The sequence below is a fragment of the Diuraphis noxia genome, unplaced genomic scaffold, assembly GCF_037042655.1.
Source record: "Diuraphis noxia isolate RWA-SAM2 unplaced genomic scaffold, SU_Dnox_SAM2 contig0013, whole genome shotgun sequence".
Classification (NCBI taxonomy): domain Eukaryota; kingdom Metazoa; phylum Arthropoda; class Insecta; order Hemiptera; family Aphididae; genus Diuraphis; species Diuraphis noxia.
The window spans coordinates 416,712-438,139 of NW_028301723.1; the positions used below are offsets into that span (position 1 = coordinate 416,712).

General features: G+C 27.3%; 1 protein-coding gene across 2 annotated transcripts; it reads left to right on the forward strand.

Moving 5' to 3' along the window:
• Positions 1-2,904: 2,904 nt before the first annotated feature.
• On the forward strand, positions 2,905-16,151 carry LOC149054020 (cullin-3-like). 2 transcript variants are annotated; one of them, XM_089230701.1, is made up of 15 exons: positions 2,905-3,875; positions 3,945-4,162; positions 7,498-7,695; positions 7,793-7,978; positions 8,358-8,561; positions 8,623-8,802; positions 8,883-9,077; positions 9,742-9,918; positions 10,671-10,841; positions 10,903-11,013; positions 11,668-11,789; positions 13,086-13,320; positions 13,411-13,580; positions 13,639-13,777; positions 13,854-16,151. In XM_089230701.1, the coding sequence occupies exons 2-15, from the start codon at positions 4,109-4,111 to the stop codon at positions 14,004-14,006; spliced, it is 2,295 nt and encodes a 764-aa protein (XP_089086827.1). In that variant the 5' UTR covers positions 2,905-3,875; positions 3,945-4,108; the 3' UTR covers positions 14,007-16,151. The 2 variants fall into 2 exon arrangements, with proteins under 2 accessions (XP_089086827.1, XP_089086828.1); XM_089230702.1 differs by lacking the exon at positions 3,945-4,162 and having other exon boundaries at positions 2,905-3,553.
• Positions 16,152-21,428: the final 5,277 nt, after the last annotated feature.

Here is a 21,428-nt window from a genome sequence, read left to right on the forward strand (position 1 = left end):
AATTAAAGAAGAAAAATACATTTTTTTTCTATTTTACATAACCCCTAAAAAATATTTTATTTTTTATGTACACAATTAAACAAAGTATATTAAACGTACAATTTTCAATTTGGATTTATTTTTTAAAACTCTAAAATGAAAAAAAAAATGAAATGACAACAGAAAGTGCACTCCGATTGTGTCTTCGTGGTCATGCGGACACCCATCACATACAAGATAAGGAGTACACAATCATTCTTCAACTATAAATGAATAATAATACGATAAACTATACGTATTTTCGGAAAGAAAAACACGCAACTCGGGTTATAATTGAATTATTGGAATTGATGTACACATAATAAATTACATTGTTTTCAGCGAATATTATTTTAGACGTTCCCGTTGCCGTTGTTAGTCAGTCTTATCATTTATTTTTACTCTCACGCGTATTATTATATAAGCTGATAATATTCATCAATCATCATCGTAAATTTAAAACAACAATCGCATTTCTGATTTCTATCGAAATTATAATTAAATATTCATAAAATTATTCGTAATATAATATATTGGTTACATTTTTTTTTTTGATATGCACTTCATTAAAAACCCACGAGGCACCACTACAGATGGGACTTGTATTTTTAATATTAAAAACAAATGTATAGTATTACAAATTATTACATGCCATTTTAGGTGCGGGGCCCCTAAAATGGCGGGGCCCTGTGCAGCTGCCCCTTCTGCCCTGCCCTTCCGCCGGCGCTGCAGTATCATTGCATTCAAATCTAACCTACCCTAGTCAGAGGTCCACACCACCACCTAATGTACAGCAGAGCGACATCCACTTACCTGCTTTTTTTTTAAAATTAATATCTATAAAAATTTATTTGTTGGGGAGAAAAAGCTTCTAACATCTAACACATTGTTACATTAGCAGTTGAAAAATATTAAAATTACATAAGCATGATTTTTTTTATAAGCATTTAAAGTTCAAATTTTGACTTAATACGTAAATGTTACGGCAATGTTCAAATTATCTGAGATAGAAATTCATAAAAGTACTCGGACTCGAGTATATTTTTTACATCTGTTGTACCTTTGCAATTAGTCAGTGGAGATATAGATGGCCCCAATAAGATAATACTATGGCAAAATCCCCGTCCTTCATCACCCAGATATTGTCGACCAATTAAAATTCAATTTATACACGAGACCGTGGTGTGTATAGAAAATCAAATTGAAAAACTTCAACCATCTATTGTTCATTTTAACGATACTGAAATCATGGTGAAACATATTTTGATGTTTACTATGATTGATGGTAAAGTGTGTAACTCAGTCACTTCAACTAAGTCTGCAACGAGGTGTTATATATATATATATATATGTGTGTGGAAGTACATCTAAAGATTTTAATAAAATTGAAAAAATTATAGATATAAAAACAAATGATTTAAATTTAAAGTTTGGGCTTTCAATTTTGCATGCGTGGATACGATTTTTTGAGTGTTTGTTATATTTGTCATACAAAATCGGCATCAAAAAGTGGCAAGGGCATGGAGATGAGGAGATAAGAAAAGTTTTGGAAAATAAGAAAAGGATTCAAGAAGATTTTAAATCTAAATTAGGACTACTGGTTGATATTCCTAAATGTGGTTATGGAACTTCAAATAACGGAAACACAGCGAGGCGATCTTTCGAAAATACAGAATTGTCATCTATTACTGGAGTAGATATTGAAATAATTAATCGTTTTAAAATAGTATTACTAACAATATCTAGTGGATACAAAATAGATTTGAAAAAGTTTAATAATTACTGTATATTAACTGCACAAAAATTTGTCGACAAGTATCTTTGGTATAACATGCCAACATCTGTTCACAAAATATTAATTCATGGAACTCAAATAATTGAGGCACTGTCAATATTACCAATTGGTCAATTTTCTGAAGAGTCATAAGAAGCTAGAAATAAATATATAAAAAAATATAGAGAAGGATTTTCAAGAAAATGTTCTAGAATTAAAAATTTAGAGGATGTTTTTAATAGACTTTTAGTAAGTTCTGATCCATTTATTTCCAGTTTAAGGCAACTACCTCAAAAAAATATTAAACATATTCACCCAGAAGTATTGGAAATGATTTTGCCTCCAGACATCAACATAAAAACCATAAAAACAATAGAAACAGAGTCAGATATTAGTAGTGAAAATGAAGTTTCCACGTCGTCGAGTGAATAAATTCAACAGAAATGTGACTTATAATTTAATTTTTATGATATCTGTAAAATAATATTATTCTACTAAAATAACATGATATAAATAATTAAATGAAGTTAAGTAAATTGATTTTTAATTAGGTAGTATTTATATTTTGACCAGGTTTTTATGAAAATATCCCACTGTGCGCCGGTAGTATTAATTTTACTTGGATTTGGATTTAAATAGTATTTGGGTGGTACCTGATCTTTATTTTAAAATCATATGAGTAATAATCATAACTTGATACTTTTTTTAAAAACGTTTTTCATATTATCGAGTCTATATAACCAGCCGCCGGCACGAAGACAGTATTTGAGTCACTGCGGGACACCAGTCAGTGGGTGTATGAGGCTGGTTATTGGGGGGTATCGATTTTAAGAAATTTAGATTTACAGCAGCTGAATACGTGATTTTTTTAAACTTAAACCGTTCAATTTGTTGGGCAGTCGTCAGAGACGTCCAGTTATTATTATTATATTTTTGGCTGCGCGTAAGCCCGACCGGGCTGCAGCAGCCGGTGCGCAACGTTGCGTCATCTCATCATCTCGCGGACCACCCGATAGGCGATAACAGCTGATAACGCGCACACAAATGTGAAATTTCGCGCATACCAGCCGAGGTCTAGGTAAGTCCGCACGCGCACCGCGTACCGCTAACGCTCGGAGACGCACAGTAGCGCTGTAGCGGTTCGTCGTCGTAGTCGACGCGTAGACAATAATAATAATAATAATAACATTTTATTATACTCGAATAAAATACATCATTAAAACGGGTCCGCCGCCTCCGACGACGGCGAGAAGAACTATTGTGTGACTGGGTCTTTCCCTACTCGTTTACGCAACTGGCGACGGCGACTACCAACCAACTCGACTCGGATTTACAATTGTTTTTTTTCTTTCTTTATTACCAAGCTTATTTTTTATAATATTGATAAGCTACTCGTCTGCAGTAAGTTGTAGTTACCCACAATCTAGTATCTATATTCTACGTGCTATAGGTACCGTTGTCGTTCGTTTATACCCGAATGTAATTAATAATAATAATAATAATAATCATTATTATTATTATTATTAATCAGTGGTAGTCTACACTGGACGCTTGTGAATAAATTGTTGATAGTGTCGCCAACGCCGCACAAGCGCCAACGACCAGCGTTTTCGCCGGCATAGACGGCCGATTCGTGGCAAACGAGCTTTGCGCAAAACCCGACCACCACCGCCACTGCGAGACGGGCAGAATGACGATTACCTCTACTCGCTAATCACCGCGATTCTCGGCAATACTACGATAACGTTTAACTGTAATTTGGTAATAATAATAAATATTTACTCTACACTGTCTAGTAGAGCTTATAAGTTATAATACGTAGCCACTGTCTAGCCGCGAGTGTTAGTTTTTCAGTTTTCCACCTCCACCTACACCGTCGCTGGTGAGCGTGTGTGTGTGTGCGATTGTGATTGTGATTTGCGAGAAACAGTGTTTGTGTGCGTGCGTGCACTTTAGCGAGCCTCGACGTCCTAGTTCCGATATCGTTTCGTATTGTTTTTCGTTTGTGCCTCAAACCGGACTTCCGCCTTCACATTGCCGCAGTTAAAGTATAGCATCGCCAACTCTGAGAGTTCAGTGCGAGGTGCGAACTGATATTTTTACTTCGCTTTTGCCCGCCACCACTTCTCTATTGTGCTTAATTCAATCTTAGGGTTTAACATCTATCTGTCCGTTGATATGACCACCACTGCTGTGATCGCGTGGAAGTGAGCGTGAGCTCGATCAGCTCTCTATCAGCCGCCTGACAAACCATATCAACAGTCTTATTGCAGACTCTCACTGCTCCACTTCAATGCCCACCACGTCAAACACAGAATGATGAACGGTGTACCAAAGAAACGCACCAACTTGCGCATCAAAGCTTTCCCGGTGAGTCCATCAACTCATCAAAATTCCTCTGTTACTATGATAGTATTGTTGTCATACCACACAATAGGCATGTCAGTTGTCACATTTTTAATCTTTTTACTATCCACCCATCGACCTAATAGTTATATCCTCGTAGTTGAATTTATTTTGAATATTCTCATCTCGATTCTCACTTTGATTCTCACTATTCATTTTTATGTTAGTTGGTATACATATTTACATAGGTATAGCTGTACAGGATCTCCTTTTCTGCTTTGAAATACTCGAAAAAAATACCTCTAGTTTATTAGATGCATAGTATTTTATGTCTGAAAAACCGAATGTTATTTTAATGCATTGGGATAGTCACAGTTTGGTAAATTTTCATAAAAATAGTAATAATCTACCTTATTATTTATAATTTGTAACGCTTGGAAGATAATGACCTTAAAACAATTTAAAAAATGCGAATATGACATAACAATAACAATGATAAAAAATGACCTTAAAAACTAGCAAATAATAGTTTAAAATTAATAAAAATAAAAATTAAATAAATGCTTAAAAATTAATTTAAAATTATTGCATTAAATTATTAGAGTATATTTTATGTTGTAAAAATCAAATGAATAACAGCTAGTTATTGTATAAGAAATAATAATTATTATCCATTTAAGTGATTAGGACAAATTTGACATGAGCCAAATCTTGAGCAATGATGATATCAGCAAAATACTTGGTTACTATTGAAGTTAAGCTTCTTTAAACTAGTGGAAATAAGTATAAATGACCACAAAAATATGGTAAATTACCTAGGTACATAGTAAAAAAAGCTAGATAATCCAAAAAAAAATTGTTAGGTATCTAGCCTTGCATGCTATTAAAACACATTTACACATTTACAGCTATGAAAACATTGTCTAAGAAGTTCCAGAAAAAAAACTATATGTAAGATACATAAACTTAAGAGCCTTAATAATAGATAGACTTTCTATAATAGAATTATTAAATCAAAAATATTGCCAACTTTTTCTAAAAAAAAAACAGTCTATATTAAATTATTGGTCAAATAAAAATATTTTGAATATTATATTAATTGTGCTGTTTCTTATGTGGAAAACTAGAAAGATATCAATTAATGATTATTTTATTTTATTTTCATCCCTATTTTCATTTTGGGCATTAAAAATAGAGATACAATTTAAGCTCAAATTTAAGTAATGTAGTCTTATACATTTACTCAACCTTCACTTCTAAACTGCCTAAAGCAGCTCTTATGCTACATATATTTAGATAAACTTTACAATAACTATATGAATACTTAAATAGCCGCCCTCAATATAGTAACAGATATATAAACAACAAACCTCAACATAAACTTAGCAATTAAACAAATTATATGGATAATGTATCACCATTTATACTATTTTGATTAATGTTTCAAAATGGTGCATAACAAGCATACTTATATTCAATAGATTTGTTTAAAATGTACCTGTAGATATTAGTTGTCATCAAATCATAAGTGATTCCAATTACAAATTACTTTATTAATAGCACCCATGTAAAAATATTTTTATTTATATTATGTACTACCCCCAGTACTACCTAATTAGAACACGAGTTAGAACATGAATAGAAACATAACAACTGAATTTTTTTTCTTTTTGTTAGGTAATTGAAACCATGATACAATTAATATTGTAATTTATAAATAAAATACCAACCACGAATTTTATTTAAATTAAGGTAAATAATAAAATACAAATGTACAGTTTTTTCTTCAAAAATAAAATCTTTAATTGTCTTATAATAATTATGTAGGTAAATACCTTTTTACAGATATAATTATTTGACTTTTTCTCGGAATTTTAAGTATAAGCAATTTAGATGTACCTATATTGGCAATATCACCCTCCCAATTACCTAATACAAGTAAAATTAAATAGACCAACAAACCAAGTCTTGAATTAAATCAACATGATATACTAAAGTTGAGTTCTTTGTTGACTTAAGAATTTATTTAGAAGGGTTACATATTTTATTTTATTTGTTTTTAAAAATCACGCTAAACTGGTTTTTTATGGAATACAGTTGATTAGTGCCTGTTACTTGTTAGGATAGTCTTGATGGCCATACAGATTATCACAACATTTTTATTTGTTACTTGTGTTAAGTTATAATTGTATATTATAATTAGGTACCAACTACTAGTCTATAATTTTTAATTTATGGTTTAACTTTTAAAAATAAGTAAATACTATTGAATTTTAATTTTGGATACAACTTAGTGTTGAATGTCAACACATAATATTCTGCATAACAGGGGCATATTTAGATTTTTTTTTTGGGGAGGGGGGGCTGTGGTATTTTCTCCAACTGAAATTCTCAATTCAGCCTATTAAAAACGTGAGTTAGAAAATTAGTACACAATTTTTAATTTTTGTTATGATTAATTAATAATAAAATAATAATAATAATAATATAACAAATCATTTAAATTTCTTTCTTTGCCGCTGTTGGCAAATTTGTCTAATAAAATGTCATCTGGTATGTCAATAGCTAAAAGTGCAAGTCCCACTACTCTGGATTCTGAAATTGTATTTCTTAAATATGTAAAGTCTTCTCAATGTCGAAAAGCAGCGTTCAGCTGAAGCGGTGGATACTGGTGTTATAGCTAGTATTTTTAGTAATTCCTACATGTTTGGGTACATTAAGTTATCACAGATACTCAAAGTTTCTATAACAGTTTTGGGCCTTAAGTTGTCTTCAATATTTTTCCACTTAGCTTGCCAAATTTCGTACTCTGCTTTTATAACGTAATTTAGCCCCGGTAAATAATTTTCATAAAATTTAACAGCTTTTATATAAATTATACCTGATTATACCGTATAATCGTTACAAACAAAATCGTCAGACACATTACATGAATAACTTGTTCGTTGTTATCTACTAATAATTCTTTATACAATTTTATAAAACTTTTACGATTTATATCTGATAGGACATAATAAGCAGACTTCATAAATAGTTCCTGGATTTCGGGGGGGGGGGGGGGGGTTGGAGCCCCCTCAGCTCCCCCCATAAATACACCCCTGCTGCATAATATACATGGTGTAACAGTACTATTTGACAAATATAGTAATTTTTGTAATGGAAATTTGTATTTTTTGTATTTTGTGTAAGACAGAAATAACATATTATGCATGTGTGGTGTCGTTTTAATTACTTTTTAAAAGTATAATACTTGATTCTGAAATAAATTGTATGTTGTAAATTTTTAATAATTGTATACTTATTAATTGTGAAGGTTTTCATTTATTTATGGCATAATATTTAATATTAATATATTTCAGATGTCAATGGATGATAAATTGATTGATAATATTTGGGTGTTATTGAAAAATGCTATTCAAGAAATTCAAAAGAAAAACAATTCTGGTCTAAGTTTTGAAGAACTGTACCGAAATGCTTATACCATGGTATTGTTGAAACATGGTGAGAAATTGTATACTGGCATGAAAGAAGCTGTAATAAGCCATTTAGAAAATAAGGTATAGTCATTAATAATTATTTAAAAAATAGCATAATATTACATAATAATTATAAGAAGGTAATATTATCAAATTTAAAATACATAAATATTTTTAGGTTAGAGAAGATGTTCTAAAGGCATTAAATAACAATTTTTTACAAGTTTTAAATGTTGCTTGGAATGACCATCAAACTTCTATGGTGATGATACGTGATATTTTGATGTACATGGACCGAGTTTATGTTAAACATAATGAAGTTGATAATGTTTATAATTTGGGTCTTGTTTTGTTTCGCGATCTAGTAAGTTGTACAAATTTAAATTAGTATTGATATCAACTAACTAATAATTTTTGAAAAAAATGTACAATACATTATTTATAATTTGAATAGTTTTCTTTTCTATATTCACGTTAAGAAGGTACCTCAGCGATGACCAGTTTTAATCTAACTGTCAACATTATGACACCTAACCATTTTCCTTTTTCTTCTCCACTGTTGTTGTGCATAAAAAATTACAAGCTAAGATTCCTTCTTAACTTGAATGGAATTTAGTATCTAAATATTCTTCTTATTTTTCTTACTATAGACTATTAAATTATGTATTCAAAGATTTATGAAAATATCTTTTAATGCATAATGTATATTTTTATATTTCTAACTATATTATTTGTTCTTATAGATTGTTCGCTATGGGTATATTCGTGATCATCTTCGAATGACTCTGTTGAATTTGATAAAACTTGAAAGAAAAGGTGAAGTAATTGATAGAATAGCCATTAAAAATGCATGTCAAATGTTAATGATTCTTGGAATTACTGGACGTATGGTTTATGAAGAAGATTTTGAAAAACCGTTTTTGGAACAATCTGCTGAATTTTATAAAGTATTTATGCACTTAAGTGATAATAAATTTATAATTAATCTGAAACTTTGCATATTTCTAGATGGAAAGTCAAAAGTTTTTAGATGAGAACAGTGCGTGTATTTATATTAGAAAAGTTGAATCTAGAATTATAGAAGAATCAGAACGAGCAAAACATTACCTAGATGATTCAACTGAGAGTCGAATTGTTGAAGTTATTGAAATAGAACTAATTAAAAGGAATATGAAAACCATTGTTGAAGTAGTTATTCAATTATTTTAATCTGGAATTTAATTAGTTGATATTTTAAGTTGTTTTAATAATTGTATATTATTTTTAAGATGGAAAATTCTGGTGTTGTATACATGTTAAAGAACAACAAAATTGATGATTTAGCATGCATGTACAAGTTATTATCACGGGTTTCTGAAGGTTTAAAAACTATGTCTGATTGTGTTAGTCAGTATTTACGGGAATTAGGAAAATCACTCGTACAAGAACAAGATATTAATACTAATGCAGTCAACTATATTCAGGTCATTAAAATTTAAATGCATTAATATATCTCAAATTGTAATAATATAAATAGTTCTTTAATTTTAATGTATGGAATATTTTGGAAATCGATTGTTGTGACTTTATAAACAAAAAAAAATTGTCATGAAAGAAACTAGCTTTGAAAAAATATTATAGACTAACATTTTAGATATATCAATATTTATTTTATTTGAAATTATACGTTTACGTATCATATGAATATTAAGATGTAATAAAAAAAGTTTGAAATTTAGACATTTTTTTCACATTATTTAAATTAAATAAGTACTATGTTTTTTCTTCAGAACTAAATGCTTTCCCTGGGACTTTCCCTTACTTAATTTAACGTTCACAAATTGATTAACTTAAACTTAGAAAAAAAAGGAAGTATTACTTCAATTGTATTGTTTTAATTAAAACAATACAAATACAGATGTTATCCAATATGTGCTATAAGTAAACAATAAAAGTTGAATTATTGTTCCATTATACTATAGCGTAATTCCTATAATAATATGTTTTCACATTAAAATATTAAGATAACATTAAGGGCTGACATGTTTTTGTTGCTTTATCAGTGCTTACATAATAGCCAATGTTGTTATATATGAATTCCACTTTATTTAATAGTATAATTAATATTACTACAATTTTTTTTTTCAGAGTTTGCTGGATCTGAAAGATAGATTTAATTTCTTTTTGGTTCATTCTTTTAACAATGATAAGATGTTTAAACAAATGATTGCTGCTGATTTTGAATATTTTTTTAACATCAATTCCAAGTCACCAGAATATCTATCATTGTTTGTTGATGAAAAATTGAAAAAGGGTGTGCGTGGGGTAATAATAATAACAAATTATATTTATTTACTTATTAACAGTTTTTTTTTTTTTTTTAGAAATAAATGTATTACAATTTTTATTAGCTATAGGAATACTTAAAAAAAAAAAAAATCAAATTGTTTTGATTTAGGCGAGTTTTCCCATAGTTTTAAGTTGTTGTACAATGTAATTGTACTGTACAACAATGGAAAAAAAATATTTTTTCTATTCCTTATAAATTATTATTATAGATTTTAAGTTTTTACATTTTATAATGCCAGTATATATTTTTAATATATGTAAAACTTACAAAACAACAACTTGAAATAATATAAAAAACATTACAATTACATTTTAATTTTGTTTATCTTAAATGAATCACTTGGCTAGACTAAGTATTAAAGATTTTCTAAAAAAATGATAACATATTTTTATTTTTTAAAATTAGGAAGTATTACAATTATTTTTCTTATAAACAAAGAACATATATTATAAATATTATGTATTAATAGATATCATAGTAATTAATAGTTCTATATAATCATTCAAATTTAATAAAAAACGTTTGTGAATCTTGAAAGTTATTCGCTCATTTTATGAATTGAGACATTTCATGTCTATGAAGTTATTTATATTTTTGTTACTCATTTTATAGTTCATCCATATGTTGTTATTAATTATAAATTGATGACATTAAATTGTCTGAACATTTATAATTACATTTTTAATTCATAAATTAAAAATTGTTAATATGTTATTACAATTTACAGTTAACTGAAAATGATGTAGAATTAGTCTTGGACAAAGCTATGGTTATTTTTCGCTTTCTTCAAGAAAAAGATGTATTTGAAAGGTATTATAAACAGCATTTAGCAAAGAGATTACTTTTAAATAAGTCTGTCAGCAATGACAATGAAAAAAATATGATCTCAAAACTCAAGGTAATTTTTATTTTATTTAGTGGAGATATTTAAATCAAATGATTTTATAATTTCTATATAGACTGAGTGTGGCTGTCAATTCACATCAAAACTGGAAGGTATGTTTAAAGATATGTCCATATCTAATACTATCATGGAAGAATTTAAAGAATATGCTGCTAAGTCTAATAATGTAAGTATTATAAGTATAAAAATATCATATAATACTGTACAAGTTGAAGGGCATTTTTAAATAATTTTCATTTGTCCTTTTAAACGCCCAATTAAAAAAATAAAGACCCAATTCATTTCAAACCTTCAGTTTGTTGATAGGAAATAACAAAAAAATATTTAAATTATGTATCAGAAAGAAATTGTACTAACGGTTTCGGACTGAAAAGTTGATTATCCATTTAACATTTCGATAATCATTGCCCATCGCTATAAAAATAGTATATAAATCATACCAAAATGCTTATAATTTTTTTTATGAAATATAATATTTATAAACAATAAAATGAAAAACTAAGTAGATTAATAGAGTAAATTAAATAATAAACATGTGGTTAGTTAAATACCGTAATACACAATTTTCAACTATTTTATTCAAATTATTAATTTTTTATCACCAAAAAACAAACTTGCTAAATTGAAGACCTCCAAAAATTACATTTTTAGCTCTGTTCACCGAATTTCAAATTATTGAGTTTCTACTGTATAATATTTAGATATTATATATTATAAATATAACTTTGATTATATTAGTTTATATCAATTATTTAATTATTTAATTAAATGTAATATTGTATACAACTAACCAACTTTTTGTTTTAAAATCTTATTTTAGCGGTACTTACATGCTGTGGATCTTACTGTGAGAGTATTAACTACAGGGTTCTGGCCTACCCATGCATTATCGAAGTGTAATGTACCATTAGTTCCTAGGAGTGCTTTTGCAGAATACCGACTGTGAGTTTACTATAAGAATAACAATAGTTATGATATGAGTACCTAATTTATCTGAGTAACATTTGAAGAATTAAACAAATTAGTTGTACTTGTGGGTTGTTGTTGAGTGACACAAACGCAACGTGTGGTCATGTGGTGTATAAAGTTTATTAATGTTATAAATGGATAAATGGGTTATTACTTATATTCCAATGTTTTATGTTCTCGCACATTTCGTTATCATAATATTAAGTTTATATTATTATTAAATATAATATATTGTACTATTGTAGTGTTTACAATAATAATAATACAATTTTTATTAAAAAAATGATGCATAGTGCATATTGCATTTTTACATTAGCTACTCACTGTTAAAAACTCAAAATGTATGGCATTCTAATTAATATATTTTATCGCTTTATTTTTATATAATGATTTACATAATAGAACAAATTATATTATAAGGAAAACAGAAAACAGTTATATAAATTTAGTTAGTTTTATCCAAGTATTAAATAAAATTTGACGGTGTTACACAAAATAAAATTAGGTGTAATAATGTAATCAATATATAGTATAACCTTGATTGTTTGGTTAGGTTGGGGATGAAAAAATGTATGAGTTATTGAAAATTCCACTTAGAGAGGTTCTAGTTTCCTAGGTTCCACTGTACATTATTTTGTATGTTAGGTTTATATTACATTGTAAAATAATTTCTATGTGGTACAGTAATATATTTATATTGTTTGCAAAATGGTTTTATCTTATATTTGATTTTTAATTTTTGGGCTAAAATATTTTCCCTTTAGAACTATTTAGTTTCTTCTTGATTAACTATTGATACAAATGATACAATAGAACTTTAAATTTGATAATTTATTAACTGAGAAATATTAAAAAACATTTAAATCAGCTTTTCTAAAATAATACAAATTTGTAAATTGTACCTTTTGAATCTAAACATTTGCAATATACAATAGCTTAGAATATAAAAATTGTCAAATATAATAGACAACATAAATTATTGATGTAAAAAAAAACTTCTATCTGTAAATACATTTCAATTCTATAGTCCTATGCTATCAGGAGTTTTTACTAAATAACATTATTAATAAAGTTTGACTAAAAATTTTTAAATACAATTAAGAGCAATAAGTAAATGAGTGGAATATAATATAAGGCGGTGAAAATAACAAATATTAAGTTGGAGTTTCACATTAGAAATGCCAGGACATGAGTAGAACCTTAAACATTAAAGGTTTATTATTTAATAATTTATTTACTTTTAGTATTTTAAAATATATTTCATAACAGATTTTATTTGGGGAAACATAACGGACGACAACTAACATTGCAACCACAACTTGGATCAGCTGATTTGAATGCTGTATTCTATGGTCCAAAACGATCAGATAATGAATTATCGACAAGTATATCTTCAGCTAATTCCCTCAACCCAACTACTGTGCGAAAACACATAATTCAAGTGTCGACATATCAGATGTGTATTCTTTTAATGTTCAATACTCATGAAAAATTATCTTTTGAAGTAAATTATTATTTAACATTTATTCAAATTATATTTTATTTGTATAAAATTATTTTGTATGTTAACATGATAAAAATATTAAAATTTTAGGATATACAAAGTGAAACTGATATTCCTGACAAAGATTTAATAAGAGCATTACAATCATTAGCATTAGGGAAACCTTCACAGCGTATACTTTTGAAAACTCCTAAATGTAAAGAAATAGAATTAAATCATGAATTCTGTGTTAATGAATCATTTACTTCAAAATTGCATAGGTAAACAATATATATTTTTATTTGAATTTGTGTTACTAAATTATTCTGTTCATCGTAGAGTGAAAATTCAAACAGTTGCAGCTAAAGGTGAAACTGAACCAGAAAGAAAAGAAACTAGAAGCAAGGTAGATGAAGACCGTAAGCATGAAATTGAAGCTGCTATTGTACGCGTTATGAAATCTCGGAAAAAAATGATTGTAATTATTAGAATACAATTTTTATCATTGATTTGATGTGAAATATTTATTTTAACAATTTTGTCTAAATTTTTAGCATAATGCCCTTGTGTTAGAAGTTGTAGAACAACTCAAAGTCAGATTCTTACCTTCTCCTGTTATTATCAAAAAAAGAATCGAAGGACTGATTGAAAGAGAATACCTTGCAAGATCAGCTGAAGATAGACGAACTTATCTTTATGTTGCATAAAATGTGTATTTTAAATTGTATATTAAGTCTTCCTATGTAAAAATTGACAACTAAATATTTGTACAGTATCTTCTAGCTAAAATGTACCGCTAATTATTTCAGATGGATGACCTTTGATTAAAATGTGGTTATGGTAAGTGAAATTAGGTACCTGTAATACACATTTTGAGAAAATTTCAATAGTTTCAAGCGGATTTAGGTAAACCATTTTTGTTTAAAGTTTTTTTTTAAATTGAATAATGGACCAAGTTGATATGTAATTTGAATAATCCATTCATCTTTTGTTAACAAATCTTTGTTTTTCTTTGCTAATTTTATTTGATTCCTTTCAATTGACATAAATTTACATACTTTTTGTATAAAAAATGTAATAATTAGTAACATAATTTTGTTATCAACAGGAATTATTTTTAGATTCCAATTCTAATATTGTCAGCTTAGTAATTATAACAATATAATCAACCAATTTTTTGAATAAAAATCAGTCCAACTTAATCTGTTTAAATAAATTGATTTTGTTAAAGAAAATGGTTAGGTTATGTAAGAAATTGTCTCAAAATGTATATTTAATGCTCCTGAAAATCTAATTTCTGTCTAATTTTATCCATTTGTAATAGTGGTACCTCTATCATGATAACACATTTACATATTAAATTAGGGACTCGTTCCTATTAAAAAAAAAAATCATTGGAGTAAATGAACAAAATATACTCTATAGATTCCTTAATATTTTTCATACATATGAAATATATATTGAGCAATGTTATAATTATGGAACAAATTTACAGGTGCTACATGGTATCTTAAATTGATCCAGTGATAATTTCCAATCACTATTTACAAAAACCAAAAAAAAAAAAAAAATATATTAATCATAAGTTTAATGTGATAATGATCATTTTCATCCATGGTCTTCTTGTATTATAAACATTATATGTGTTTATTTCATTTTAAATATATTATCAAATGAACTCGAATTGTTGTTTATTTCAGGACAATCTTTATTGCACATTAATAATAACATAATACAATTTTTTTTTCATACTGAAATATAACAAATAATAATATACTAGATAATTATTATTATCGACACAGTTAAAATTTATATATTATTTATATAAAATAATTCTTTTATACATTTTTTTTGATTATGTCTAAATTAATTTTTATGTTTGTGTGTTTCTAATAAGCTATTTTGGTATTTATATGCAAAAAATTTTCTACATTCCATTTTTGGAGTATTTTAGTTTAGTAAAACATGCACTTTGTGTTTTACTAAACCATGACATTTTTGTTTTCCATGAATATTAATTGTGTGCTTTCGTTTTAATCAGTATATCATGTCTTAGAGAAATTTTTACCTTTTTGTTTGTTTTCTATTAACTAGTTTATATTATTTAAACACCGGATTGTATACAAAATTGCTAAATAGTGAGCTAATAGTCATTAACATAGTTCAGTAGACCATGATTGGTCATTAAATTTTAATAAATACATTTTCTATGCAATCCAGTTTAAATGTTTCAAATTATTAAATTATTTTTCAACATAAACAGTATCATAATATCTTTAATAACCTAATTTACCTTTCAATGCTTACAATATTTAAATATTTTATTTTTATTTTTAGTGTTATATTTGTTTCATGATAGTAATTGATATAAAATACATACCTACAGTATTGTTATAATAATATTAAGTAATCCTAAGTTTAGTGTTGTTTTTTTTTTTATTATTATTATTATTTAAAATGCAATTGTACAAAATTTAAAAATTGAATGTATAATGACCCAATCATTATATATAAAAAAAAAATACTCATTCTGTTCTATGATCTGTAAAATGATATTTGATACCTCAACATATTTCTGGACATGTTCATTCTAATAACATGTAATACCATTGCTGTATTATAATATCATACAATATTTATTTAGTATTAATTGTTTAAAAATTGGTTTATGTCATTAATAATTATGAAGTTCTGGAAATAAAACTGTACATCCAAAACAAAAAGTAAATTATGCTAAAATAGACATGCTAATGACTTAACTTCTTATGGTTTTAAGTGCTTATGACCAGAGTCCTGATATATTATAACTCAATTAAATAAATACTAAATATAAAATTACAAGTACATAATAATCTGTATTTTTATTTATTGAGCTCCCAATACAACTTCTAATTAGCATCTCATATCTGTGTAATTTCTCTGCTAGTATTAATGGTATAGAAATGTTATAACATCTGAAGGGTTATGGGGAAACTAATCAATAATCAAAAGGTAATATAATTATTTAGATTTTTTTTTTTTACTGATCGTTTTTCCCCGTAACCTTTCATCTGTATTTGTATTTGTAGCTAGGGGGAGGACTGTGTTTAACCCATCATCCTCAATTGACATTTGTTCCCCTTATAAATGTTGTAAATTTAGCTTAGTTTATACTCACCCTCCTCCCTAATTCATAATCCTCGGCCATATCTACACCATTGTTAATATCTTGATACCAGTATACTGTAATATCAGTATATTGTTATATACTACATAGCTATAACAGCTGGATGATGTTCATATTTTCTTTTTAATTTATTAACAATTCATGCATTATACTAATTAAAACTGTATAACAATTATTTTTATAAATGCATCTTAATTAATCTCACAATACATAAGCAGCAATTGCATTCAACTATTCTTAATAGTTAATTTTATATAGATAGTTAACTAAACTTTAAGCCAAATTTAGATTTGAAGTCTTACATACTGATTTATTTGATGACTTAACTTTCTATAATTTTACCTCAACTTAAAAATCATTAATTATTTAATGAGAACAATGAAAGTATAACCATTTGAAATAAGACTATTTTATTATAAATGATAATGTTGTGTATACAACTAATAACAAAATTCACAACCACAAAGTTTACATCAAGTTATAGCCTATAGGAAATTTAAAATTTAGTACAATATATTTTCAAAACTTTTTGAACATTGTATATTTTATTATAATTCGAAATTTAATATTATTGGTATTAATTATATTAACAATTTTTTTGTGTCGTCATATTTTTTTTTTTAAATTAAACTAATTATTATTATGCTATATTTGTTGCAAGCGGTATTTGATCTGTATATTATAATACAAACATATTATACTATCATATTGTTTTATTATTTTATAAATTTAACTGACGTCTGATTATGTCTGATCTAAAGTTAATTTTTTAAGTTTTGTTCTTGTTTTAATAAATAGATTTCAACAATTAGGTTTTATCATAAGTTTAGTAATATATCATTTATGGTTAGGATAGGTTTGTTATGTTAAATGTGAAAACATCCAACTATTATTTGTTAAAAGTTTATATCTATATTTTACCACTCTCATTGAAATCTGGCAATAACATTAGTTAAAAAAAAGTTAGGTATACTGTATACACATTCGAATACTTAAATATAGTATATGAATATGAATCATATAATATATTATAAGATCTTTAATACTTATTTTATAGTTGCTCACTCCACACAATGTGTTCATCTGGTAGTCTTGTAAAAGATATTTTTTATAACTATAAACTACAAATAAAGTACACAAAGGTTCTTATTTTATTTGAAAACACATTCCAATCTTAAATATACTACAGCTATTATATTGCTATGTAAGCTTCTGAACGTAAAATCGAGTACCTACGATATTAGTATGATCAATAAAAAATTATGAACACTACGGGACCTAGGTAATGTGATTATATGAAAAAAAAAATATTAATTTAATTAAATATTTTCTAAATGTGTCTTAATAGTTTATAGAACAAGACTTCACATCTTAATAAAATAAAAGTGATTTAAAGTTTAAAACTAAGATGTTTTAAAGAATTCTTTACCTATGCAGTTGAAGCTAAAAATAAATAAATACTTGCTAGTTCCTAACATGCTTTACTACATGACTTTTTCAAATAAATATTATGAAATGCTCTCTTAAACCCTAAAAGTTAAGGTTGTGGTCTTCTACAATTTTTTAAGTAAAGACAAAACTGTCATACTTTAAGATGTAGCTGTATTGCATAAAAATTGATTTAAACTGTAACCAAAGTTATAACCATTATTTTGTATAATTTATATGCATTTAAGTAACAAAAATCAAAGTTTTGTCGATAATGATTAGTTATAATAATATAAATAAAGGTTAAAATTATTGTAATTTTCAGACAAATTGTGTACATTCATTCCTACACCTGCCAATAGCAATAATAGCATATTAAAACCATGACATGTACCTATATCTTAATTCTCTATTTGTAGTTTCTGGTGGACAAGTGTTTCTTACCATTTCTAATTATATTGAACATATAACACATACAGTTAAATCAAGATACTAAACAACATGTTTAATATAAGTCAAATATAGGTATTTAAAAAAATTATTTTATTTTACTTTACTTTTTCTGCCAGTTTAAGATTATTTACCAAGAATTATACTATAAGTTTTATAATTTTATCCTTGCCAACACGGCACACTAAAATATCGTTTTATCCTATTGGGCATTAGCACATACACTGTGCCATATCGCCCATATGGCATATGCCCATTGTACAAGGTAGGTACCTACTTATAAGTTATACTAGTACCTGCCAATTATTTTAATATTTTATTACAACTTTTTTTTATGATATAATAAGAATACCTTAAAGAATATATTATTCATAATATAATATCACTAAATTATGATTATCTAGTTTTTTATATCTCTATAGATATATTTTTTGATTTTTAATATTTTGCATTTTTCCTAATAAAATAAGATTATCAATCGTGTAAATTAATATACAGTGCCCACTATAATTTAAAATATGTTTCTTGGTTTAAATAACCAAACCATATGTTTACCCAAATAAAATAAATGAAAATAATTTGAATAACTATGTTTGAAATTTAGTCAAATAACTTTTTATTCAAATAATCATATAGTTTAAAATTATTCGAATACATATATTTATTCGAATGATTGTTAAAAAATCACCCGAATAAAATATTACCTAATAAAAACACCACCATTTATATCTCATCATTAGGTGATTCGTGGACATTACTGACATAGTCTGCAATAACCAGAAGTTGCAAAAAAAAAAAAACATGCTGTTGCATACAAATCCTAGCCCTGGTTATCACAATTTCGCCTGCAGTAGATAAACATAGTTATAGGTGTACTATTGCCAATATTATGTAGTATATTTATTTATTGTTAGAAGTAACTATAAATAATGTTGTACCTTGTGCACTGTTAGTAATTTTATTTTAAATTGATTCTATTCAAAATGAATTCCTGCTTGACAGTATTAAACAATACAACAAATATGGGTTGGTATTTAAAATAAATATGTTATCCAATATAAATAAATAAATACATTTATATACATATATACATATTAATAGGTAGGTATAAATATTTTATAGTTTACAAAATTATTTTTAAATTAAGTTCACTGCATTTTAATAAAATACGTTTAGAAACCAGGAATTTATTACGGTTGTAGGTACAATATGATTTAAATACACAATATGTTGCATAATATGTATGTTTCCGCTGGACTATTCGAAAAAATAAATAACCCATTAATTATAATACCATAAATATACCTATAATAAAATGACATGTAATAACTAATAAAATGTAAAAATATTACCACACTTAGATACAAAACAATAAATCACATAACTGAAATAATAATGCTAAATAATACACAACGGGTATATTAGAATAATTCCCTTGGAGAAATTAGTGATCGCTACTTTTTCCTCCAAGTACAGTAGGTAACTGGTTTTCTGTGTTTATGTTGGCTATATTATACTAATCTTAGAGGGGAAGGGTAGAAGGTACCAAAACAATATTGTGGCCCGGCTCCCCGTCACTTTCCCACCAAATCGTTATCAATCCACTCTTTCTCAGTCTGTAATCATGAGTAAGCAGTTTTCTTTCTACCGTGACGCAGTAGTCGCCCCCAAGGATTGAGGTTATAGTTTCCACCGCGCCCACATACTGCGTTAGTGGTGACAACCCACACGCCAGCCATTATGTTTCATTTCCACTGAGTTGACGATGGCCGAGCCGACGCAGCAAAACGAATACCAATTGGGAAACACTGGTCGTCATGCTTGGATCATCTACGTGCGTGTCATAACACGGTCAGTCATGGTTTTTTTAATTTAATTATTCTCCGCCATTATCTTTTTAGCGTCAATTTTTTTTTAAAAAACATAATGTATTCAGTATCAGATTGTTACGATTTTCCGTATTTCAAATTTTTATTACATAATAAATACATATAAATATACTGTTCAGTTTATACTCGTCACTAATGATGTCTGACGCGAACGATAAGCGTTCAAGATTGCTGCCGTTGTAATAACCAGAACAAACCATGTATCCTGTCGGCCAACGTGAGTACAAACGCTATATGCTTACAAACACTGACACACAAACATACGCTCATTTCACATATGTGACGGACGATCCAAGTTTCGATATCAGTTTCCTCGGGGACGCGAGTTCGAATCCCGCCACTGCCACAAAAAATGTTATGGACCATCCAAAGATGTCCACGCACAAATATAATAACTTACACTTTCGAACTAATTACTTTATATATTTGAAATTAAATAAATAACTTACAACTCAATTAATGAAAAAGGCTTTATAGGTTCTAAACAATTTGAATACTCTGTGTCTAGCACTAGACTGTCGCGCTTACCCGTTATGTGCGTGAGATATCTAGGCCGGTGTTCTGATCTCGAAGGCTTACAGCAAATTTTTAGAGACCGGTGACTGCTTACACGTATAAATATAAACAATATTACTTAACTGTCTATTACAGTAATATTTAAAACAGTGGTTCTTATTTCTTAACACATACCTTTATGTGAGGATTGATCAACAAAGCAATAAAGATAATGAGTTTTATTCCTAGAATAATATCGCGTTAACGAGATTACTGTGGTGTCTTAAGCTGTTTGTAATTTTAGGGGTAAAAAAAAATGTGGCATAAATCAATCATTTTTAAAATTCACTAGCTGAAAGTTAGAAAAGCTTCCGTCGACGCTTACGATCTTCGATCCTTTGATGTCGTTTTGTTTCACTCAATTTCGTTATTTAAATAGGTTTGTAGTTTGCATTAAAGGATTGAAAAAATTCGCTGAAAAATAAAAATTTTATAAAATTTTTTCTTGGGTGGTAATTACTCTAATCAGAGTAGTGGTTCTATCAAAAACACACAATTTTATTTTAGAATGGATATTAATAATTTCCCGAATTCTGAGAAATATTACTTGTCACTTAACCCCTTATTTCATCTTGATAAAATTATGTATTTAATGTATTGCATTATTATTAACAATGATATACAATTAATATTTTAACTAT